At 45.4% G+C, this 18,862-nt stretch overlaps 1 protein-coding gene across 2 annotated transcripts in view; it reads right to left on the bottom strand.

Moving 5' to 3' along the window:
- The window catches only part of cntnap2a (contactin associated protein 2a), a 413,013-nt gene extending 407,571 nt beyond the window's left edge, over positions 1-5,442 (bottom strand). For both annotated transcript variants that reach the window (XM_082545890.1, XM_082545889.1), the window contains exon 1: positions 4,840-5,442. In XM_082545890.1, the coding sequence (XP_082402016.1) occupies positions 4,840-4,942 (103 nt within the window). In that variant the 5' untranslated portion in view covers positions 4,943-5,442. The remainder of the gene's footprint in view (positions 1-4,839) is intronic.
- Positions 5,443-18,862: the final 13,420 nt, after the last annotated feature.

Consider the following 18,862-nt stretch of genomic DNA (forward strand, 5'->3'; position numbering starts at 1 on the left):
CAAAAAAACACGGCAATAACGACGGCCCGCTAGCATGCGCTACCAAAAATAGTGCTTTGTTCTGTGTCTGACGGACAAGAGCAAAACCAGTTCCACACCACTGAAGTTGCAGCATTTTTACAAACCAATTCTGGTTCATCCGTTTCATTCAACGATTTGCTTTCGCCGCCATGCTTTTTCCGACGTGTGCGTATGATAATAAAGGCACTGCGCATGCGCGTTTTACCCATATTCTATCGCAATATTTCATTTTTCTATCGTTGCCCAAAATTATCTTGGTATTACCGTGAAGAGTATGATATGGCCCAGCCCTACCCAGGACTGCTGAGCAGCTAGAATCGTATACTATACAAGAATTGAACAACATCCCTCTCCCAAAATTCCAGCAGCTGGTCTCCTCAGTTCCCAGATGTTTGCAGACTGTTGTTAAAGGTGTGTGTGTGTGTGGGGGGGGATCCTTAACAGTTGTAAACTTGGCCCTGTCACATCTTTTATGTGATGTGTTGCTCCCATCACATTAAAAATGAGCTAATTAAGTTTTCTTAATTTTCTTAAAATTGTACATTATCTTAGCTTAAATATTTTATATGTTTTCTATGTTCTCTTGTGGATAAAATACAAGTGTGGGAAGTGGGCATGTACATGTAGGAAAAATGATGAGAGAAAGACTGAGGAATTTGGAGTAATGTAGGGGTGAGAGAGATGAATCACTACAGTTACAGGTAGGGTTGAGGCAGTGGAAAAATAGGAGATGACTTGCTTTTTATTTTTGCTAGATTTTGTTGAGGAGGCATAAAGGTAGGTGTAAAGGTAGAGGAAGAGCTACAAAGAGAATTAGAAAAGGAGGATAAGCAATCAAGGAAGTGCAAAGGAGCAAAAAAACAGGTGGAAGGCAGCAATTTAGATGGAGGGGGTAGAGCAGAGAAACAGCAGTGCAATTAACATCCACACCTTATTTCCTAGCTCTGGTTCACTTGTCTCAGTGCATGATTAATCCACAAATGTGGACGCACACACACACATTCCCAAAACACAGGCAGGTGCACACATATAAATATCCAAGGGCCCAACATAGCTACACAGCAAGTGTAGTGCTGCTCTAATCTGAGCCTAACCAGTCTGCTTCCTGCAGCCTTAATCCTATCATTATCACCTCCTAATGGGAGCCATCTCAGACACACAAACACAAAAACAAGACAGAGAATTGGCAAGAAGTTGACCCATGTGGTGGTTAAAGGGTTTGCTTTTATAACCATATTCACTCTATATCCCAGTAGAAGAGAATGGAAATGCAATCATTTATTTGAGTGGAAAAAAGCTAAATTTCTTTTTCCAGTGTCAAATGATTTGTTTGGACCAGAACCTGGAAAAACTGCCAGTGATTCACACTCACACAAGAACACTTCTGTGTGCAAATGTCACCATTTGGCTTTATATTGTTTTTTATATATGTATACTGAAGAACAGGAGACCCTGACTTGTTGCCCTGGAGGTGAAACCAGACTGATGTCTATGTCAAATGGCCTGGCAAGCTTAATGAGATGAGAAAAGGCTAATCTGATTCTATATCAGACAGGCTCTAGGGGCATCCCATTTAACCACCCAGAGTCCCACCAACACACTGACTTAAAGGCACATCCTTTACGTTTTACACACTGGTGCTGTGACTCTTAAAAATTTAATTCGTGTCCTTTACTATGCGAGTAATGAATAGCAGCTTTGCAAAGGAGCGCCAGAGAGTTCAAAGCGAATTGATTAAAATTATAACCTTTAAAGCTAAATAAAACAAGCTCTTCTTGGAATATTTTACAGCCAAGGAAAATATCTGTGCATATAAAATATATTTAAGTATGTTAGCACTGTATATGGACACTGAGCAAATAATCCAGTCGTGAATTTTCTGTGTGAACCAACTTAATCAGAAAAAAATATGGTAAAGAGAAAAATTAAAGTCTGATTGGTTATGAAATGATAATGAAACATTATGGTAGGCAGACCTTGCCTTGACACAGTACATCAACAACAGATTTACATACTGCACAGTGACAGCTCAGTAGAGGATACCACTAAAGTACACCAAGGACAGACATAACCCATTTTTCTTCCACTGCATGTATCTGATGGCTGAGTGTACATCTTATATGTATTTCTGAGTTACTGTATCTATATTTGTGCATGCATGTTCATCTAATTATAACCGTAATTCTAACCCTAACCCAATAAAATGATAGAAAAATGAAACACTTTATTTCATGAGACAGCATGAAGCTTCCCTTTTTGTAAAACTTTGATCTGATTCAAAATGTTTGCACTAAGCGCTGCAAGAGGACGCAATAATAGGGCATGTGTCTGGCCCCAGAGTTAATAAGAAATCAGCCAGCTTCACAGCCAACCAATCACATCCCCCTTCCTCTGAAATAACCTCCCTGTTTGTTTCCCTTCAGGGCTTTAAATCCACACTTAAAATCATTGTTTCCTCTTAACTTTTCACTGGATTGCCTGGTTATATTTACTCCTGTTTCGCTTGTGCTTGCTGCTACCAGACCCCTATCCATCCTTGAGGCATCGCTCTCTCCCTTGGCTGTCAGTGCTTCGGTCCAGATGTTTTTGGAGCTGAATCTTGATCCTCCAGGAGTCTGATCACTACTCCTCTCTCTCTTCCTCTCTCGCTCTCAACTGTTTGTGTCTGTCTCCCTTTTTTGTGGTTTTTGTGTGTCTATGTGTTTGTGCAGTCTGCCCTGCTCCCAGGTTTTCACGGTAGCAAGAAGGCCATTTGGCTCTGTCTTATCTTATTTGGTAACACTTGCCGGATGTCCTCTTGGAGCATATTCTTGTGTTTTTCAGCGTATCACTTTATCATCTCCATTGCATTGGCTTCAGACCACCTTTGCTGTTTTTCAATGTTTTTCTGTTTCTGATCTGTCGAATTCTATGGTGAGTGTACAATTCACAGATTATCATCTATCTTCCTTTAAAGTAAGACCGAGGACTTGTGTGAATGTACCAGCCCGATTAAAAAAGAAAGAAAGAAAAAAAGACTTGATTCAACTTGGATTTGTGAAAACTTAGATGAATTCACAACTAACATGCAAATGAATATAAACCCGCATGAACAGGGGAAAAAATCCTTCCGTCGCTTTTTTGTCTTACACAGAACACACATGCTTAATGTACACTGGAAACACTTACAGACTTGCACATGTTTGCATTATAATATTAAAGGCGCTAGATAAATGGTAAAACACATTCTCACTCACTAATTATAGGAAAATGTAAGAGGTGGCGGCTGATACATTTTTAAAGCGATCTGAAATCTAACTTTTAATGAGACACTGTCCTCTCAGATATAGCGAGGCTCCCCCGGTCAGACCCTCCAGGTGACGGGAGTAAGAGGACTCTGGATTTCCACATCTTATCAAGCGTTGCCACAATGACACCTGATCGTTGTGAGGTCGCTCTTATTAACGAAAGCGTTGTGCGCGAGAAACGCACAGGCAAACTCTTCCAACTCTCCAGGTATCCTTTGCCTCCCGTCACGCTCTCTGACACTGCTTCGCGCGTACCCCTGCTCAAGCGACTCGCGGTAGCGTCTCTCCGTTGTTGTCTGTCAGATGGGATGATTAATGAGGCGCGTCCACGGGCACATCCATCCAGGACCTGAGAAGCCCTTGCGATCGCGGGGGGAATCAGTTACACTGAACCCTCAGAGTATCGGCTCAGTCACCGTCAGCAAGATCGCAATGCCACTGAACCAAGGCTGGATAATCCAAGTTAAATAAATAAATAAAAATCAGATAAGACCAGTAATAACGCATTCTATATCAAAACTGTCAGACACGCAGTTACTTCAGTATACTATAAAAGTAGAAAAAGAAACAACTGCGGTCGATATGTTCATAAAATATAAACACTGAATTCCTGGAGTATGTCAGTGACAGTGACAATTAGAGTGAAGAACAAATGCAACACCGGGCAATGTTTAAACAAACTCTCAAGACTGAAATTACAGCGTGGATCGAATAGAAGCCTTCATCAAGTGTTCCAAGAATCATCTAAGTTTTCCAATGACCTTAAAAAAAGGCTTAGGCTTTAATATGCTGAGACCAGTGAGCTTGATGGAGAGTCTAATCAGAATGCAAACTGCACACCATAAAAAAACTAAATCAGACCCTACAAGTAGACAAAACCATTCAAATCAATGCACCCTTAGTTGTTGAGAGTTACAGCTTAGCCCTATTAGACCACAACTCTTTTTAAAAGAAAATGGGCATTCAGCAAAATCTCTTTACTTGGATTGTTTTATGCAAACGCAATAGTCTAAAACCAAATGTAATGTTCTTACAGAACATCAAAAAACAGGAAAGCGCTGAAAATAAAAAGGAGGGGGGGAACCGTTTGTTGGAAGTTGAACCGTTTTCCAACTGTTCTTCTCTCGGGTCCACTTTGATGACTGGGACTCCACAATAAACAGCAAACCACTACTGCCAAACTTAAATGCCATTCACTAATTCTGTGACTATCCCTCAATACTCAAGTAATTTCTGGAGTCCCCTAAAAAAACGCAATTAAACATCTCAGCGGTCATAAAAATCCCGTGCGCCAAAAATAAAGGCACCACAGACCCTAAAGCGCTAACACGTTTAGGCTTGAACTCAAAAGTCGACCCCGCTTCAACCTCTGCCTCTCACTGCCTCTGTCGCCCGGCACTACTAACGTAGCCGTAAACCTCTACCTGTGCCGCTTCTCTCCACAGGCAGATCGTTTGTTTCTCACCCATTCCCACTCTCACCCAAACAGCCCTGGAAGACCATTTCAAAAATACTGAAAAGAACAACTTACGGGTTGTTGGTAGAGCTCCGTGCACACCGCTGACATGACAGAAAATCCATAAAACCACCGGCAATAACAACGTCAGTCCCTGGGCAGGACGGTGCCGGCGCATCTTCACGGCTGCTGTGGGCGCAGGAGAGCGGGAGAGGGGAACACACAGCTGAGTGGCTGTAACGCCAGTCGGTCCGTCAGTCTCGCTTCTCAGTTGAGGACTGGCGGATAGGAGCCCGGCTGCACGGAGTTTCTCTCTCGCGCGCGCTCTCTCTCTCCCTCTCCCTCTCTCTCTCCCCAATAAAGAGATGATGTAAGGATGGCGCCAAAACACAGACTGGTCTGTGCTAGCAAAGAGAGCGCACTTATCTCTGCAGCTCTCTCACCTCCCTTGTTTAGCGACTACAACAAAACAGCAGCCGAGTTTCCACCGTCCAAAGGACGACACGAATGGGTGCGGATGTAGCGGACAGCAAATCCTTCAGGAGTTCAAGAAGGCATGACAGTGCACATCTCAAATCCCTGAACTGGTTTCTCCTGGCCAGCGCTCTAATGCTCTGTCCGTGGTGCTGAACTTATCTCAGCCTTTCTCTGCCCCCCACTCTGTCTCTCACACACATACACACGCACACACTCTAAATGCCTTTCCGTTTCTAATAGCCAGACAGTGCCCCCCACCTTCTCTAGGTGGTGGTGTCATTACACTTGTGCATTCCTCTTCTATCCACACATGAAAGCCCTAACAAAAAAAAAATACTCGGGACCTGCACTCTCTCTGTCTTGATGTCCTCGCAATCCCCCGTTTGCCTGCATTTAGTGCAAACGAGAGAGAGAGAAAACCTATTTAACTTATCTAATGAAGATTAAATATCACATAATACTAAAGTTCTTCTTGTATGCAAATGGTTTTCCCTAACAGACTGGTTTTATTTCAAAAAGTTAAATTAAAAACATCTACATATTGTAACAAAAGGTGCTTTCAGATATTTCAAACCTTATAATCCATTCAAACAAATACATCTTGGAGATTTGCTGGTACAAGTCTTAATAGGACTGCAGAGATACACCAATCAGAACAGACTATAAGTAACTGCTTTAGACAATACATCTTTCTTTCTTTCTTTCTTTCTTTCTTTCTTTCTTTCTTTCTTTCTTTTTATTTATGTTTTTTGTTTTCTTTTAGCCCACTACTGTGATTATTGTTTTTTTTAGTAGTCATCTTTGTACTAAGAAGAAGAAATCTAGTAAATTTGCTTCAGAGGCAAGTTAAATAACATGTTTTACAATGACAAATTGCAATCCATATCTGTCTGTCACATTTGTCACTTACATGTCTCAGTCATTGTCGTCTGTCCAGAACATAATACATGATTATCATCGCTGCATGGAGCATTTTTCTAAATGAAGAAAATGGTGAATGAAAATGGCAAATTCATCACAGGCAGCTCCATCAGTGGTAATGTTTCACTTACTGCTTCAAATAAGGGATAGATTATGATAGTCAGCATGCTATAAGGACGCACACAGGCCCATGGGTCAAATGCTTTTGATTGGTTCACCATTAGAAACATACAATGAGGCCCACTAACAGTGTTTATTAACAAGTTACTTATCATGTAAAACTGAAAACTATACAGACTGATAACCTGTGTGGTACATTATTCTTTTGTTCAAGCAATGGTATCTTTGCATCCTTACAGCAAAAGCAAAATGACTCAACCTAGATATACATTTATTCATTAAAGAATCATGCAATACCTACAATAATCCCAATATTTCAATGGAAACCGTACAAATATTTATTCAAATGTCATAGTTTCATTTTATTTGTAATTTGGGACGTCTGAATAATTATCATGGATGGCATCACATCATCTTGTAAGAACACTATGTGTCTGAGAACTGATGAAACTAATTACAGTAGTTTTAAAGGTAAACTTTAAAAAAAAAGTATACTCGATGGTGAAGAATTTCTGTGGCTTTGCTATATATTATTTTTATTTTGATATTGTGCCAAATGTTTTTATATGCAGACTGCAAGCCGGCCAACTTAGCACTCAGACTCTTGTTGTTGTTTACATTATAACAAAATGCAGCTTTAGCAAACGATGCTCCGTTTCTTTTTGTTTTGTTTTTGGGGTTTTTTATAAAAATCTGCAACAAATTTGAATTAGACATAAATGTATATAATTTCTTAAATTCAGACCTGCTTAATTGGAAATATTTCAATTTATTTTTACATTTTAACTGATTTGCTAAAAATGAATCTTTTGAGTTATATTGCACATAGCAACACTCTTTTTTTGGTAATAGGGTTGAAGAATGAAATGGTTAAAAAACAAGTGAGCTACAGTGTGGCTGACACATGCCTTTGAAAGTACATTCTTCCTGCTTTCAGAGGAATTGAGAAGTTAAACAGCAGCCAAGTGATGCTTAATTAATGCACTTAATTAAATGATTATAAGCAAGTGTGAGCGCCTCTATAAAAGCAGAAGTTTAAGCAGTTTGCTGGTCTGGAGCTTCCAGGTGTGCAGCAATCTTTCAAAAAGTGGATGTCCCAACAAACCCACTCAAATCTAAGCTCTACACTCCACATGCTCTGTTGGCACCGGCATGTTGAATATTAAACTTTCATAGCAGTAAAAAATGAAAAAAAGACTGAACAAATAGGGTTTTTTTCATAAGAGCTGCCAGGAGAAACCATCTTCTCTGTAAAAAGAACGTGGAGGCTTAACAACGTTACATCAGAACAAACTAAAAGACTTCTGGAGCAATGTCCCTTGGACAGAAAGAACAGCTTGAAGCTGTTTGGCCATAATGCACACTGCCATGCCTGGCAAAAGCCAAACACACCATGACAGTAGAAACATATCATGCCAACTGTCAGGCAAACTGGTGAAGGATTGAAAATTTGGTCTTTTTTTTGCAGCCACAGCACCAGGGCACGCAGCAGTCATTGGGTTGAACTCCTCTGTATACAAAGTATTCTAGAATTAAATGTAAGGCCATCTGTCTGACAACTAAAGCTTGGCCAAAATGGGTCATGCAATGATCCCGAGCACACAAGCAAATCTACAACAGAATGGCCATGAATGGCCCAGTCAAAGTCCAGACCTCAGTCTGATTTAAAGGTTGTGTCAGGACCTTAAGACACCTCTACATAAACAAATGTGCCCAAAGCAACGCTTTCAGGAAGAGTGGGCCATAACCTTTCCAGAATAATGTGAAAAAGTCACATCCAACGATCCATCCATCCATCCATCTTCATCCGCTTTATCATACCCCGGGTCGCGGGGGCCCAGCCACCTCCTCCAGCTTATCCGGGGGAACACCAAGGAGTTCCCAGGCCAGCCGAGAGATATAATTTCAGGACACCCAGCGTGTCCTGGGTCTGCCCCGGGGCCTCCTCCCAGTGGGACATGCCTGGAACACCAACCCCAGGAGGCATCCTTGTCAGATGCCTGAACCACCTCAGCTGGCTGCTTTCGATGTGGAGCAGCAGCGGCTCTACTCTGAGCCCCTCCCAGATGGCCAAACTTCTCACCCTATCTCTAAGGGAGAGGCCAGCCACCCTTCGGAGGAAGCTCATTTCCACCGCTTGTATCCGCGATCTCGTTCTTTCGGTCACTACCCACAGCTCGTGGCCATAGGTGAGGGTAGGGACATAGATCGACTGGTAAATTGAGAGCTCCGCTTTTACACTCAGCTCCCTCTCCACCACGACGGACCGGTGCAGCGTCCGCATCACTGCAGGCGCCGCACCAATCTGTCTGTCGATCTCCAGCTCCCTTCTCCCATCACTCACGAAGAAGACCCTGAGATACTTGAACTCCTCCACTTGGGGCAGGAACTCATCCCCGACCCGGAGTGGGCGCTCCACCCTTTTCCGGCTGAGAACCATGGCCTCAGATTTGGAGGTCATTCCCGCTGCTTCACACTCGGCTGCGAACCGTTCCAGTGCGAGCTGGAGGCCATCACCCGATGAAGCCAACAGAACCACATCATCCGCAAAAAGCAGAGATGAGATTCTGAGGCCACCAAAGTGAAAGCCCTCCGCCACTTGGCTGCGCCTAGAAATCCTGTCCATAAAAATTATGAACAGAATCGGTGACAAAGGGCAGCCCTGGCGGAGCCCATCACCCACCGGGAACGAGTCCGACTTATTGCCGGCAATGCGAACCAAGCTCTTGCAACGGTTGTATAGGGATCGAATGGCCCGTAGCAATGGGCCAGACACCCCATACTCCCGCAACACCTCCCACAGGACACCCCGAGGGACACGGTCGAATGCCTTCTCCAAGTCCACAAAACACATGTAGACTGGTTGGACCAACTCCCATGCACCCTCAAGTATCCTTGAAAGGATAAAGAGTTGGTCCAGTGTTCTGCGACCAGGACAAAAACCGCATTGTTCCTCCTGTATCCGAGGTTCGACTAGCGGACGAACTCTCCTTTCCAGCACCCTGGCATAGAATTTCCCAGGGAGGCTGAGGAGTGTGATCCCCCTGTAGTTGGAACATACCCTCCGGTCCCCCTTCTTAAAGATGGGGACCACCACCCCAGTCTACCAGTCCAGGGGTACTGCCCCTGATCTCCACGCAACATTGTAGAGGCGTGTCAACACCAGGGGTTCTGCCACCAAGGAGTTGTTTAACTACCTCGGTGACTTCGCCTCGTCCCAGCATCAAGTGTGACTTCATATATGCAGCCAGAGATATGCCAAAGAAAAACAAACTTATTTCCAGTGTTTTCCTCTCTTTTCTTAAATTCTCCCCTCTCTATCATCTGCCTGTTGATCACTCCAGCCACCCAATCGCTGTGCCTGCTGCCGTAAGATGCTACTTTTTCTCCATAAGGATTCCAAATGGCTTTGTCAATATGCCATGCATGGTAATTTACAGTCATCGTTCATCTGATAAAAACAGAGATGAACTGCGAAGCCATAAAATCTGAGCAAAAAAGTTGATGACAGCAGTGACACATCTCCAGAGGATAGCTCTTTTGTAAAGTAAAACATTTTGTGAGAAAGATTTTCACAGGCAACTTCCAGTCTGGCTGCCGTGCTGTCATTATCTACCCACAGTAGGGCAGAGAAATAAGGCTCTGAGGTAATGCCACATAATGTTTTCTGGGATAATTGGAAAAGAATGACTTTTCTTTATCTCTTGCCAACAATACTAGAAAAGATCCTTTGTGCTAAACATTTTCAGCTTTTTTTAGAGACTTCAGGATATTAATATGTTGTCTGTTTTATTAGCGTAAAGTCACTCTAATAAAAAAGATGGACTATAACAGGACTTGACAGGTGTGTATTTATAAAAACCCAGAAGAGAATATGATGAGATAAGCAATGTAAATGGTCAAAGGTGAAGAAGGGATTCACTGTGGAAGGAGTGCTGGACGGGCAGAGAATGATGTGTCCAAATTGAATACACCAGGGGGGATTTAAAAGTGGTCTGTGGAGTGAATCACTGCTGTGGGAAAAGTGTTAAAAAATCTCTTCTTCACAATTTCATCAGGAACTCATATTACTGTAGTTATTGCAACAAACAGAATCACAGAGGAGGATAAAACAGTTTTATTTGGTGTCCTAGCTGAAAGTGTTTTAGCGATTTCAAGTGAAGGATCCGATGGAGTTTCAGTAAAAAAGGGGAATTTACTTTGAGCAAAGTTTTCACTTTTTAAAATATCAGGATATAAAAATAATTATTTACTGAATAAAAAGTAATAAAAACTGCAGAAGCAGTGCATGAAAATTGAGTACATCCTTGATGCTTCCAGCAGAGATGAAGATAATTATGTGATCATCTTTGTCTTTGTAAGTTTGCTGGGTTGTTGTTCTGGAGCATTTCAGTGTTTGTTAACACAATGCCCGGTCTTAGAGAATCTGGGAAAAGATTACAAGGCCATTTTCTAATAATCTAAAGTCTGTGATTCCACTCTGGAGTGAGAAAGACTATTCAGCTGTGGAAAACATTCAAGACATTTGCAAATCAGAAGTGAACATGTCAGCAAATTCACCCCAAGGTCAGACAAGCAAAAAACCCAAGAGCAACATCCAGACTCTAAAGGCCTCAGCAGGTTAAAGTTCATGACAGCACATTTAGAAAAAAGATTGAACAAGTAAGACTTGACTGGAATGGTTGCCAGGAAAAGTCTTTTCTATCGTAAAATAACATGGCAGCACAGTTTGTGTTTGCAGAGTTGCATCTGAACAAATCACAACACTTCTGGAACAATATCCTTTGAATATATGAGCCCAAAGTAGAGATGTGTGGCCTTAATGCAAGACACCATGTTTGAGCAAAACCAAAAACAGCAAATCAGCACAAACGCCTCATCAAGGCGATCCAGGGTTGACGATGGCGGACTTAATTTATCACAAGCTGCTTTTGCATTTTGCCTTAGTTGTTGTTGAATAAATGATGACACAATGCAGTGTGTTATGAGATTGTAGTCACCTAAATGTAAAGCCTGGTTCAGAGATCATTTTTAATTTGATTATTTAGGTCAGGATATGTAAAACCTTAGAAATGGAAGAGGACATAGTTTCTTTTTACCATGTGTGTATGATACGTCCGCCTGTGTGACATTAGGCTCTAGTCTTCTAGTGTGCAAAGAGTAAATACCGTCCCTTAATGTTAACCTGGTTCGATTAGAATAACAAACTGTGTACACCAAATCCTGGGAAGTTTAAATCCTATGGGGTGCCATACTTGTCACGGCGGGGTGCGCCGGTGTGTGTGTGGAAACAGGACCCAAAAGCAGATGACGATGAGGAGTAGTAAGGTTTTAACAGAAGGTGAAGCTTTATTGCGATGCCGGCAGGAAATAAACCAAGAGACCAAAAACACTAAACTGGCAAGACACTAGGAAACAAAATACTAAAGGTACTAAGACCAAAAAACTATAACTATGACTGAGGTGAGATTAAACAGACGAAAACTATAACCATGACTGCGGTGATGTAAACAGACGAACCGACAATGGCATGGAGAAAACAAAAGGCTTAAATACAGACATGAGGTGATCAGGGGAAGTGGCGACACATGGGGGAAAACAGCTGACAGACATAAACCTAATGACAGGACCAGGAGAGGAAAGCTAAATACAATAAACAAAGAACACATGACATTGCCAGAATAAAACAGGAAATACTAAAACATGACAACACAACTTAACAGACCTAATACGTGATGAATAATTACAAAACCCCAAAACATAGAAAACCAAGAACAATAACTGCCTAAACTAAAGGAAAATAGGAAATAACACAAAACTGATCACATAACAAAATGAGACAAATACAAAGAAAACTCAGAGTGCTGGGTCGGAGACCCAGCCTGTGACAGAGCCCCCCCCTCAAGGGCGGATTCCAGACGCCCGAAAACACCCAGAAAACAAAACCACAACAACCCACCAAGGGCGGGCGGCGGGGGCCCAGGACGGAGGGCCAGAAACAAGGCCACAAAAAACAAAGAAACGAAAACACACAGAGCAAACACAACAATGGCACAAAAAGTCCGAGACCCGACTTCAGGAGGGCGACCATGAACCCGGCAGAACAGGAGCGAATGGCGAAGCGGTTCAGGTGGCCGCCCCGGAGGCCGACAACAAAACAAAAGACAGTTCAAAAGTTCAGGAGGCCGACCAGGAGGCCAACGGTCCAGCAGTCCAAAATCCATGAGCTCAGGGGGCCGACCCGGAGGCCAACGGTCCAAGAGCCCAGAAAACAGTTCAGGAGGCCGGCCAGGTAGAAGGCACCGGTGGCGACGGAGCAGATCAGGAGGCCGACCGGGCGGGAGGCAGCGACGGCGACCGAGCAGGTCAGGAGGCCGGCCGGGCGGGAGGCACTGGTGGCGTAGCAGTTCAGGGGGCCGTCCATGACGGCGGCGTAGTTCAGAGGGCTGTCCATGACGGCAACGACGTCCAGTCATCGGCCGGACAGAACGTGCAGGATGAGCAGGCCGGACAGGATGTGCAGACCGGACCGGACGTGCAGGACGTGCAGGCCGGACAGGACGAGCAGGACGTGCAGGACGAGCAGGACGTGCAGGACGAGCAGGACGTGCAGGACGAGCTGGCCGGACGGGACGAGCAGGCCGGACGGGAAGTGCAGGAGCAGACGAAGCTGAACACTCGGAGGCCGGACCAGGCGGAGCTGCAGAGGCTGAGGCCGGACCAGGCGGAGCTGCAGAGGCTGAGGCCGGACCAGGCGGAGCAGCAGAGGCAGAGGCCGGACCAGGCGGAGCAGCAGAGGCAGAGGCCGGACCAGGCGTAGCAGAGGCAGAGGCCGGACCCGACGAGGATGAAGACTCTGACGAAGCTGGACCAGACGAGGATGAAGACTCTGACGAAGCTGGACCAGACGAGGATGAAGACTCGGATGAAGCTGGACCAGACGACGATGAAGACTCTGACGAAGCTGGACCAGACGACGATGAAGACTCTGACGAAGCTGGACCAGACGAGGATGAAGACTCGGATGAAGCTGGACCAGGTGACGACGAGGCGGCCGCAGGTGGCGGCTGAACGGTCCCCTCGGACCCTCCAGCTGACGAGGCATGAGGCTGGACGGGCTCCTCGGGCCCTCCAGCTGACGAGGCAGGTTGCTTTTCAAGTTGCAGCAACACACAGTCTATAGTGGGTGAAATGAGTTCGTATGAGTTCTCAGACTGAGGTGTGGCAGAACCAGGTGAGGCGTCGTCCTCAGGCTGAGGCGTAGAAGCAGCAAGCAGTAGCGCAGCAGGTGGTGGTCCTGCAGGCGGCGGCACGGGAGCCGCAGGAGGTGGGGCTGCAGCCACAGGTGGTGAAGCAGAAGGTGGCCAGACGGGCTCCTCAGGCCCTCCAGCTGACGAGGCGTGAGGCTGGACGGGCTCCTCGGGCCCGCCAGCTGACGAGGCGTGAGGCTGGACGGGCTCCTCGGGCCCGCCAGCTGACGTGGCGTGAGGCTGGACGGGCACCTCGGGCCCTCCAGCAGACGAAACTTGAAGCCGGCTGGGTTCAACTGAACCTCCAGCAGACGAAGCACGAAGCTGGCTGGATTCTTCTGAAACTCCAGCAGACGAAGCACGTAGCTGGCTGGATTCTCCTGAACCTCCAGCAAACGAAGCATGAGGCTGGCTGGGTTCTCCTGAACCTCCAGCAGACGAAACATGAGGCTGGCTGGGTTCTCCTGAACCTCCAGCAGACGAAACATGAAGCTGGCTGGGTTCTCCTGAACCTCCAGCAGACGAAACATGAGGCTGGCTGGGTTCTCCTGAACCTTCAGCAGACGAAACATGAGGCTGGCTGGGTTCTCCTGAACCTCCAGCAGACGAAACATGAGGCTGGCTGGGTTCTCCTGAACCTCCAGCAGACGAAACATGAAGCTGGCTGGGTTCTCCTGAACCTCCAGCAAACGAAACATGAGGCCGGACGGGCTCCCCGGGCCCTCCGACTGACACTGAAATTGGCTGCACCAGCTGTACCTCCGTCTCCAAACCGGCCTGGATAGCAGTCCCACAGCAGCTTAGCTGAGCCTGATGGCTAGCTTTTCCAGGGCAAACAGTCTCTGTATAGCCGGGCTCATTAACCGGAAAAGTAGTGTCAGTTTCCATAACCTCCGGAGAAAAAACATGAGGTGCCAAGATATAGTCACTCACTTGTGTTTGTGTAATGGAGCGTCGGCGGCGCGCACGCCGCTTTTTCTTAGGAGTGGAAGACGGCGGTGAAATAGGTGGAAGTCCCTGGTAACTCCGAGGTCCCCCGAGAGCCAGTCGAGTTCCCCGGAAAGAGTGCTCGTGCTCCGGAATGAGCCACGGCTTCCACCGGAGCTCCTCCTCCAAGAGAGCGCAGAATATAGACTGGCGCTCGTCGTCGTCCAAGTCTATGGTGTCCGGCGCTTCCTCGCGCTGAACTGTGACAGGAGTATGGCGAAACTGTGATGAGGGCGTGGAAACTGGTGAGCTGAGAGGTGGTGACGCTGCGGCGAATCTCAGCGAACCGACACGAACACACTCAGGTTCCGGAGGCAGCAATGGAGATGACTGATTGTGGGGTTGTTGTGACTGGTGGGTGCTGGAAGCCTTTTCCTGACTCGACAATCCCTGGGCCTGCAGCATCTCCTTTATCTTTGTAAAGGCATCAAGTATGGCAGGTGAGTCCGGGAGCTGGAGAAGGCGGGGATCCCTCTCCATGATAGCTTCAGCAACGCTAATCATTACCTGCTTGCTCTTTAAATCGGGCGCTGTAAAGATGCGGTCGAGGATCACTTGGATCCGAGCAGTCTCCTCCAGACACTCGGTGAGAGCAGCATCCGCTGGGTCCATACTGGTCGGTTCGTTCTGTCACGGCGGGGTGCGCCGGTGTGTGTGTGGAAACAGGACCCAAAAGCAGATGACGATGAGGAGTAGTAAGGTTTTAACAGAAGGTGAAGCTTTATTGCGATGCCGGCAGGAAATAAACCAAGAGACCAAAAACACTAAACTGGCAAGACACTAGGAAACAAAACACTAAAGGTACTAAGACCAAAAAACTATAACTATGACTGAGGTGAGATTAAACAGACGAAAACTATAACCATGACTGCGGTGATGTAAACAGACGAACCGACAATGGCATGGAGAAAACAAAAGGCTTAAATACAGACATGAGGTGATCAGGGGAAGTGGCGACACATGGGGGAAAACAGCTGACAGACATAAACCTAATGACAGGACCAGGAGAGGAAAGCTAAATACAATAAACAAAGAACACATGACATTGCCAGAATAAAACAGGAAATACTAAAACATGACAACACAACTTAACAGACCTAATACGTGATGAATAATTACAAAACCCCAAAACATAGAAAACCAAGAACAATAACTGCCTAAACTAAAGGAAAATAGGAAATAACACAAAACTGATCACATAACAAAATGAGACAAATACAAAGAAAACTCAGAGTGCTGGGTCGGAGACCCAGCCTGTGACAATACTATAGCCAAGTTGAAAAAACTGAGAGCAGAACTTCTTTAGGTCAGAGAAAGCACACGTAAAAATTTAAATAAGCCTTGCAATATCGCAAAGACTCCAGAACAAGAGGATGAGGGTGCATTTTTAACACTAGGAGTCCCAGGCTTCTACCTTTCTACCTTTAAAACCCGCCACCAGCCAAATGGCTGGTAGGCTTTTAGCTAAGCTTTAGCTTCAGCCAAGTGGAAGCTAAATTGGCTAGTCATTCATATGTAAATTGGGTTGTTACCTGGGAATTCTGGAGGGAGGGGAGTGGGGGTGTGAGGATGAGGAGGTGGGGAGCTGCTAAAAGCTGTGAACTTCCTTTTGTGTTTCATCTTGATGCATTCTCAATCATCCAGGGAAATAAATCTCCAAAAGTCACCAACTTGGAGTGTTTCAGTTTGCCGTCTTAGGGAGAAATCAACACACATGGGTGTATGTCCTTTGTTGCTGAGATTTATTGATAAAAACAGTACAAAAAATCAACCATTTGTACACATTTTTACAAATAATTATAAAAAGTGAGTGAGTACATTTCAACATTTTCAGCAATCACTCACAATCCTGGCACTGCCATGGTATCTGTAGTCTGCATTTACCTTGGCTTGGCTTCCTGATCAATTGTCCACTACCAAAAGGATGCCAAGCCCTGTGATCACACCTTGTTTTGTTGTAAAGGGTGACAGGGCTTGGCTTCCTTTTGGTAGTGGAGCATTGATCAGTCGTCCATTGTGGCATCAATGTGATCACACCTTGTTTTGTTGTAATGGGTGACAGGGCTAGGCTTCCTTTTGGTAGTGGAGCATTGATCAGTCGTCCATTGTGGCATCAATGTGATCACACCTTGTTTTGTTGTAAAGGGTGGCAGGGCTTGGCTTCCTTTTGGTAGTGGAGCATTGATCAGTCGTCCATTGTGGCATCAATGTGATCACACCTTGTTTTGTTGTAAAGGGTGGCAGGGCTTGGCTTCCTTTTGGTAGTGGAGCATTGATCAGTCGTCCATCCAGAAATTGGCGGGTCATTCCCCTCATCCCCAGACTCTGCTTCCTCCTCGGAAGACGTGTCAGTGGTATTAAGGAGGTCCTTGAAGTATTCCTTCCACCACCTGACAATTTTCTCAGTCTACGTCAGCAGCGCTCCGCCAGCACTATACACAGTACAGGTAGAGCACCGCTTTCCCCTCCCGAGACGCCTGACGGTTTGCCAGAATCTCTTTGAGGCCGTCCGAAAGTCTTTTTCCATGGCCTTTCCGAACTCCTCCCACACCCGAGTTTTTGCTTCAGCCACTGCCCGAGCCGCATTCCGCTTGGCCTGTCGATACCTGTCGGCTGCCTCCGGAGTCCCACAGGCTAACCAAGCCTGATAGGACTCCTTCTTCAGCCTGGTGGCTCCCTTCACCTCTGGTGTTACCTACCTACCACCACGGCAGGCACCAACCTCCTTGCGGCAGCAGCTCAATGCAGCAGCTTTGGCAATGGAGATGCTGGACATGGTCCATTCGGACTCAATGTCCCCAGTCTCCCTCGGAATGCTGGGCCTCCGGCACACAATGCACCCGAACCCTATGGCGCCTCCTGCGGGTGATGGGCCTGCGGGAGGATGGGCCCATGTCCCCTTTTTGGGCTGTGCCCGGCCGTTCCATGGACTAAGGCCTGGCCACCAGACGTTCGCCCTCGGGCACCCTCCCCGGGCCTGGCTCCAGGGCAGGGCTCCGGTAACCCTATCCCGGGCAGGGTAAACTGTTGCCTCGATGTTTTCGTCATAAGGGTCTTCTGAATCGCTCTTTGTCTGGTCCCTCACCCAGGACCAATTTGCCATGGGAGACCCTACCTGGGGGCAAAAGCCCCCAGACAACATAGCCCCTGGGATCCCTGGGACACACAAACCCCTCCACCACAATAAGGTAGCGATTCACGGAGAGGATTCTAAAATGTATTTGAAAAAGTTTGTTCAAGTAAAACTGTCACTTTTCAGGGTGGACTTAAAAAAAAGCATTTTGTAAACTGAGATTAATCTAAAATAAACACTTAGCTAAACCAAGATGAACTTCATCATTTTAGAAAAATATTGTGTGTTTACCAGTTGAATTAAAATAGATTTTAATTATTACTTTCCCTCAAAGCTTTTCTAATTATCTTGGAAACATGCAGATAACACAGAGTTTTAACAGACAAATTTGATTTATTGTATTTATGACTAATAAAATAAATAACACTAAGGTGTTTCTTGATTTTTTTCCCCGCTGTTGCATAAATAAATAGATAGAATGCATTTTTTTTAAATTAGAACATCCAACCGTCTGTTCATACTCACATCTGTCATTTTCAATGGAACAGATGTCAGGTACCTAATAGATCATACACAAATACAACTTGCTTGTGAGCGTAACAGTAAAATGCACTGGTGCATGAATGACAACGAAAAACCTAAAGACAACGGGAGAAAAAGTAAAAGTGAAAATAAATTAGACAAGTCGATGTATGCAGAAAAGAAATCGGGCCAAAAAGAACAAAAGGTAGAAGCAAAAGACGGGAAATGGGAGGGAAGCGGGGGAAGGAACTGAGAGGACAATGAATGAATAATTATGGCCTTTCTCTGTGAGGAGCTGGAGTGAGTTCAGTCTAATGTGAACAACATTACTGTGATTTCTCTCATGAGTTCTTGCTGCACTATGATTAAAATAGTGCAAAATGGGTGCATGGACCAAGTCATTGACTGAAGAATACAAACCTGAATGCAAAGAGACCCAAGGTTTCTAGACTTCAGGCAGTCAGTTACTGCAAAGGATTTTCACTGAAGTCTGCAGAGTTAATGCAATTTTTTTTATTAAACCCTTTGAATGAAAGCTGAAATTCTCCACTTCAATCACAGTGGTTTAAAATCCACTGTGGTTGTGTACACAGACAAAACTACAAAAATCTGTGTCTTTGTCCAAATAATACTGGGTCGAACTGTACACTAAGAACTAAATAGGGATTAGATACTGATACAGGTTTATGTAACCAACACAGGTGAGACAATCAGAGGAAGCCTAAGCAAGTCACAAGAGGGGAGAAAA

Source organism: Aulonocara stuartgranti (genome assembly GCF_965226115.1).
Source record: "Aulonocara stuartgranti genome assembly, chromosome: 9".
Lineage (NCBI taxonomy): Eukaryota > Metazoa > Chordata > Actinopteri > Cichliformes > Cichlidae > Aulonocara > Aulonocara stuartgranti.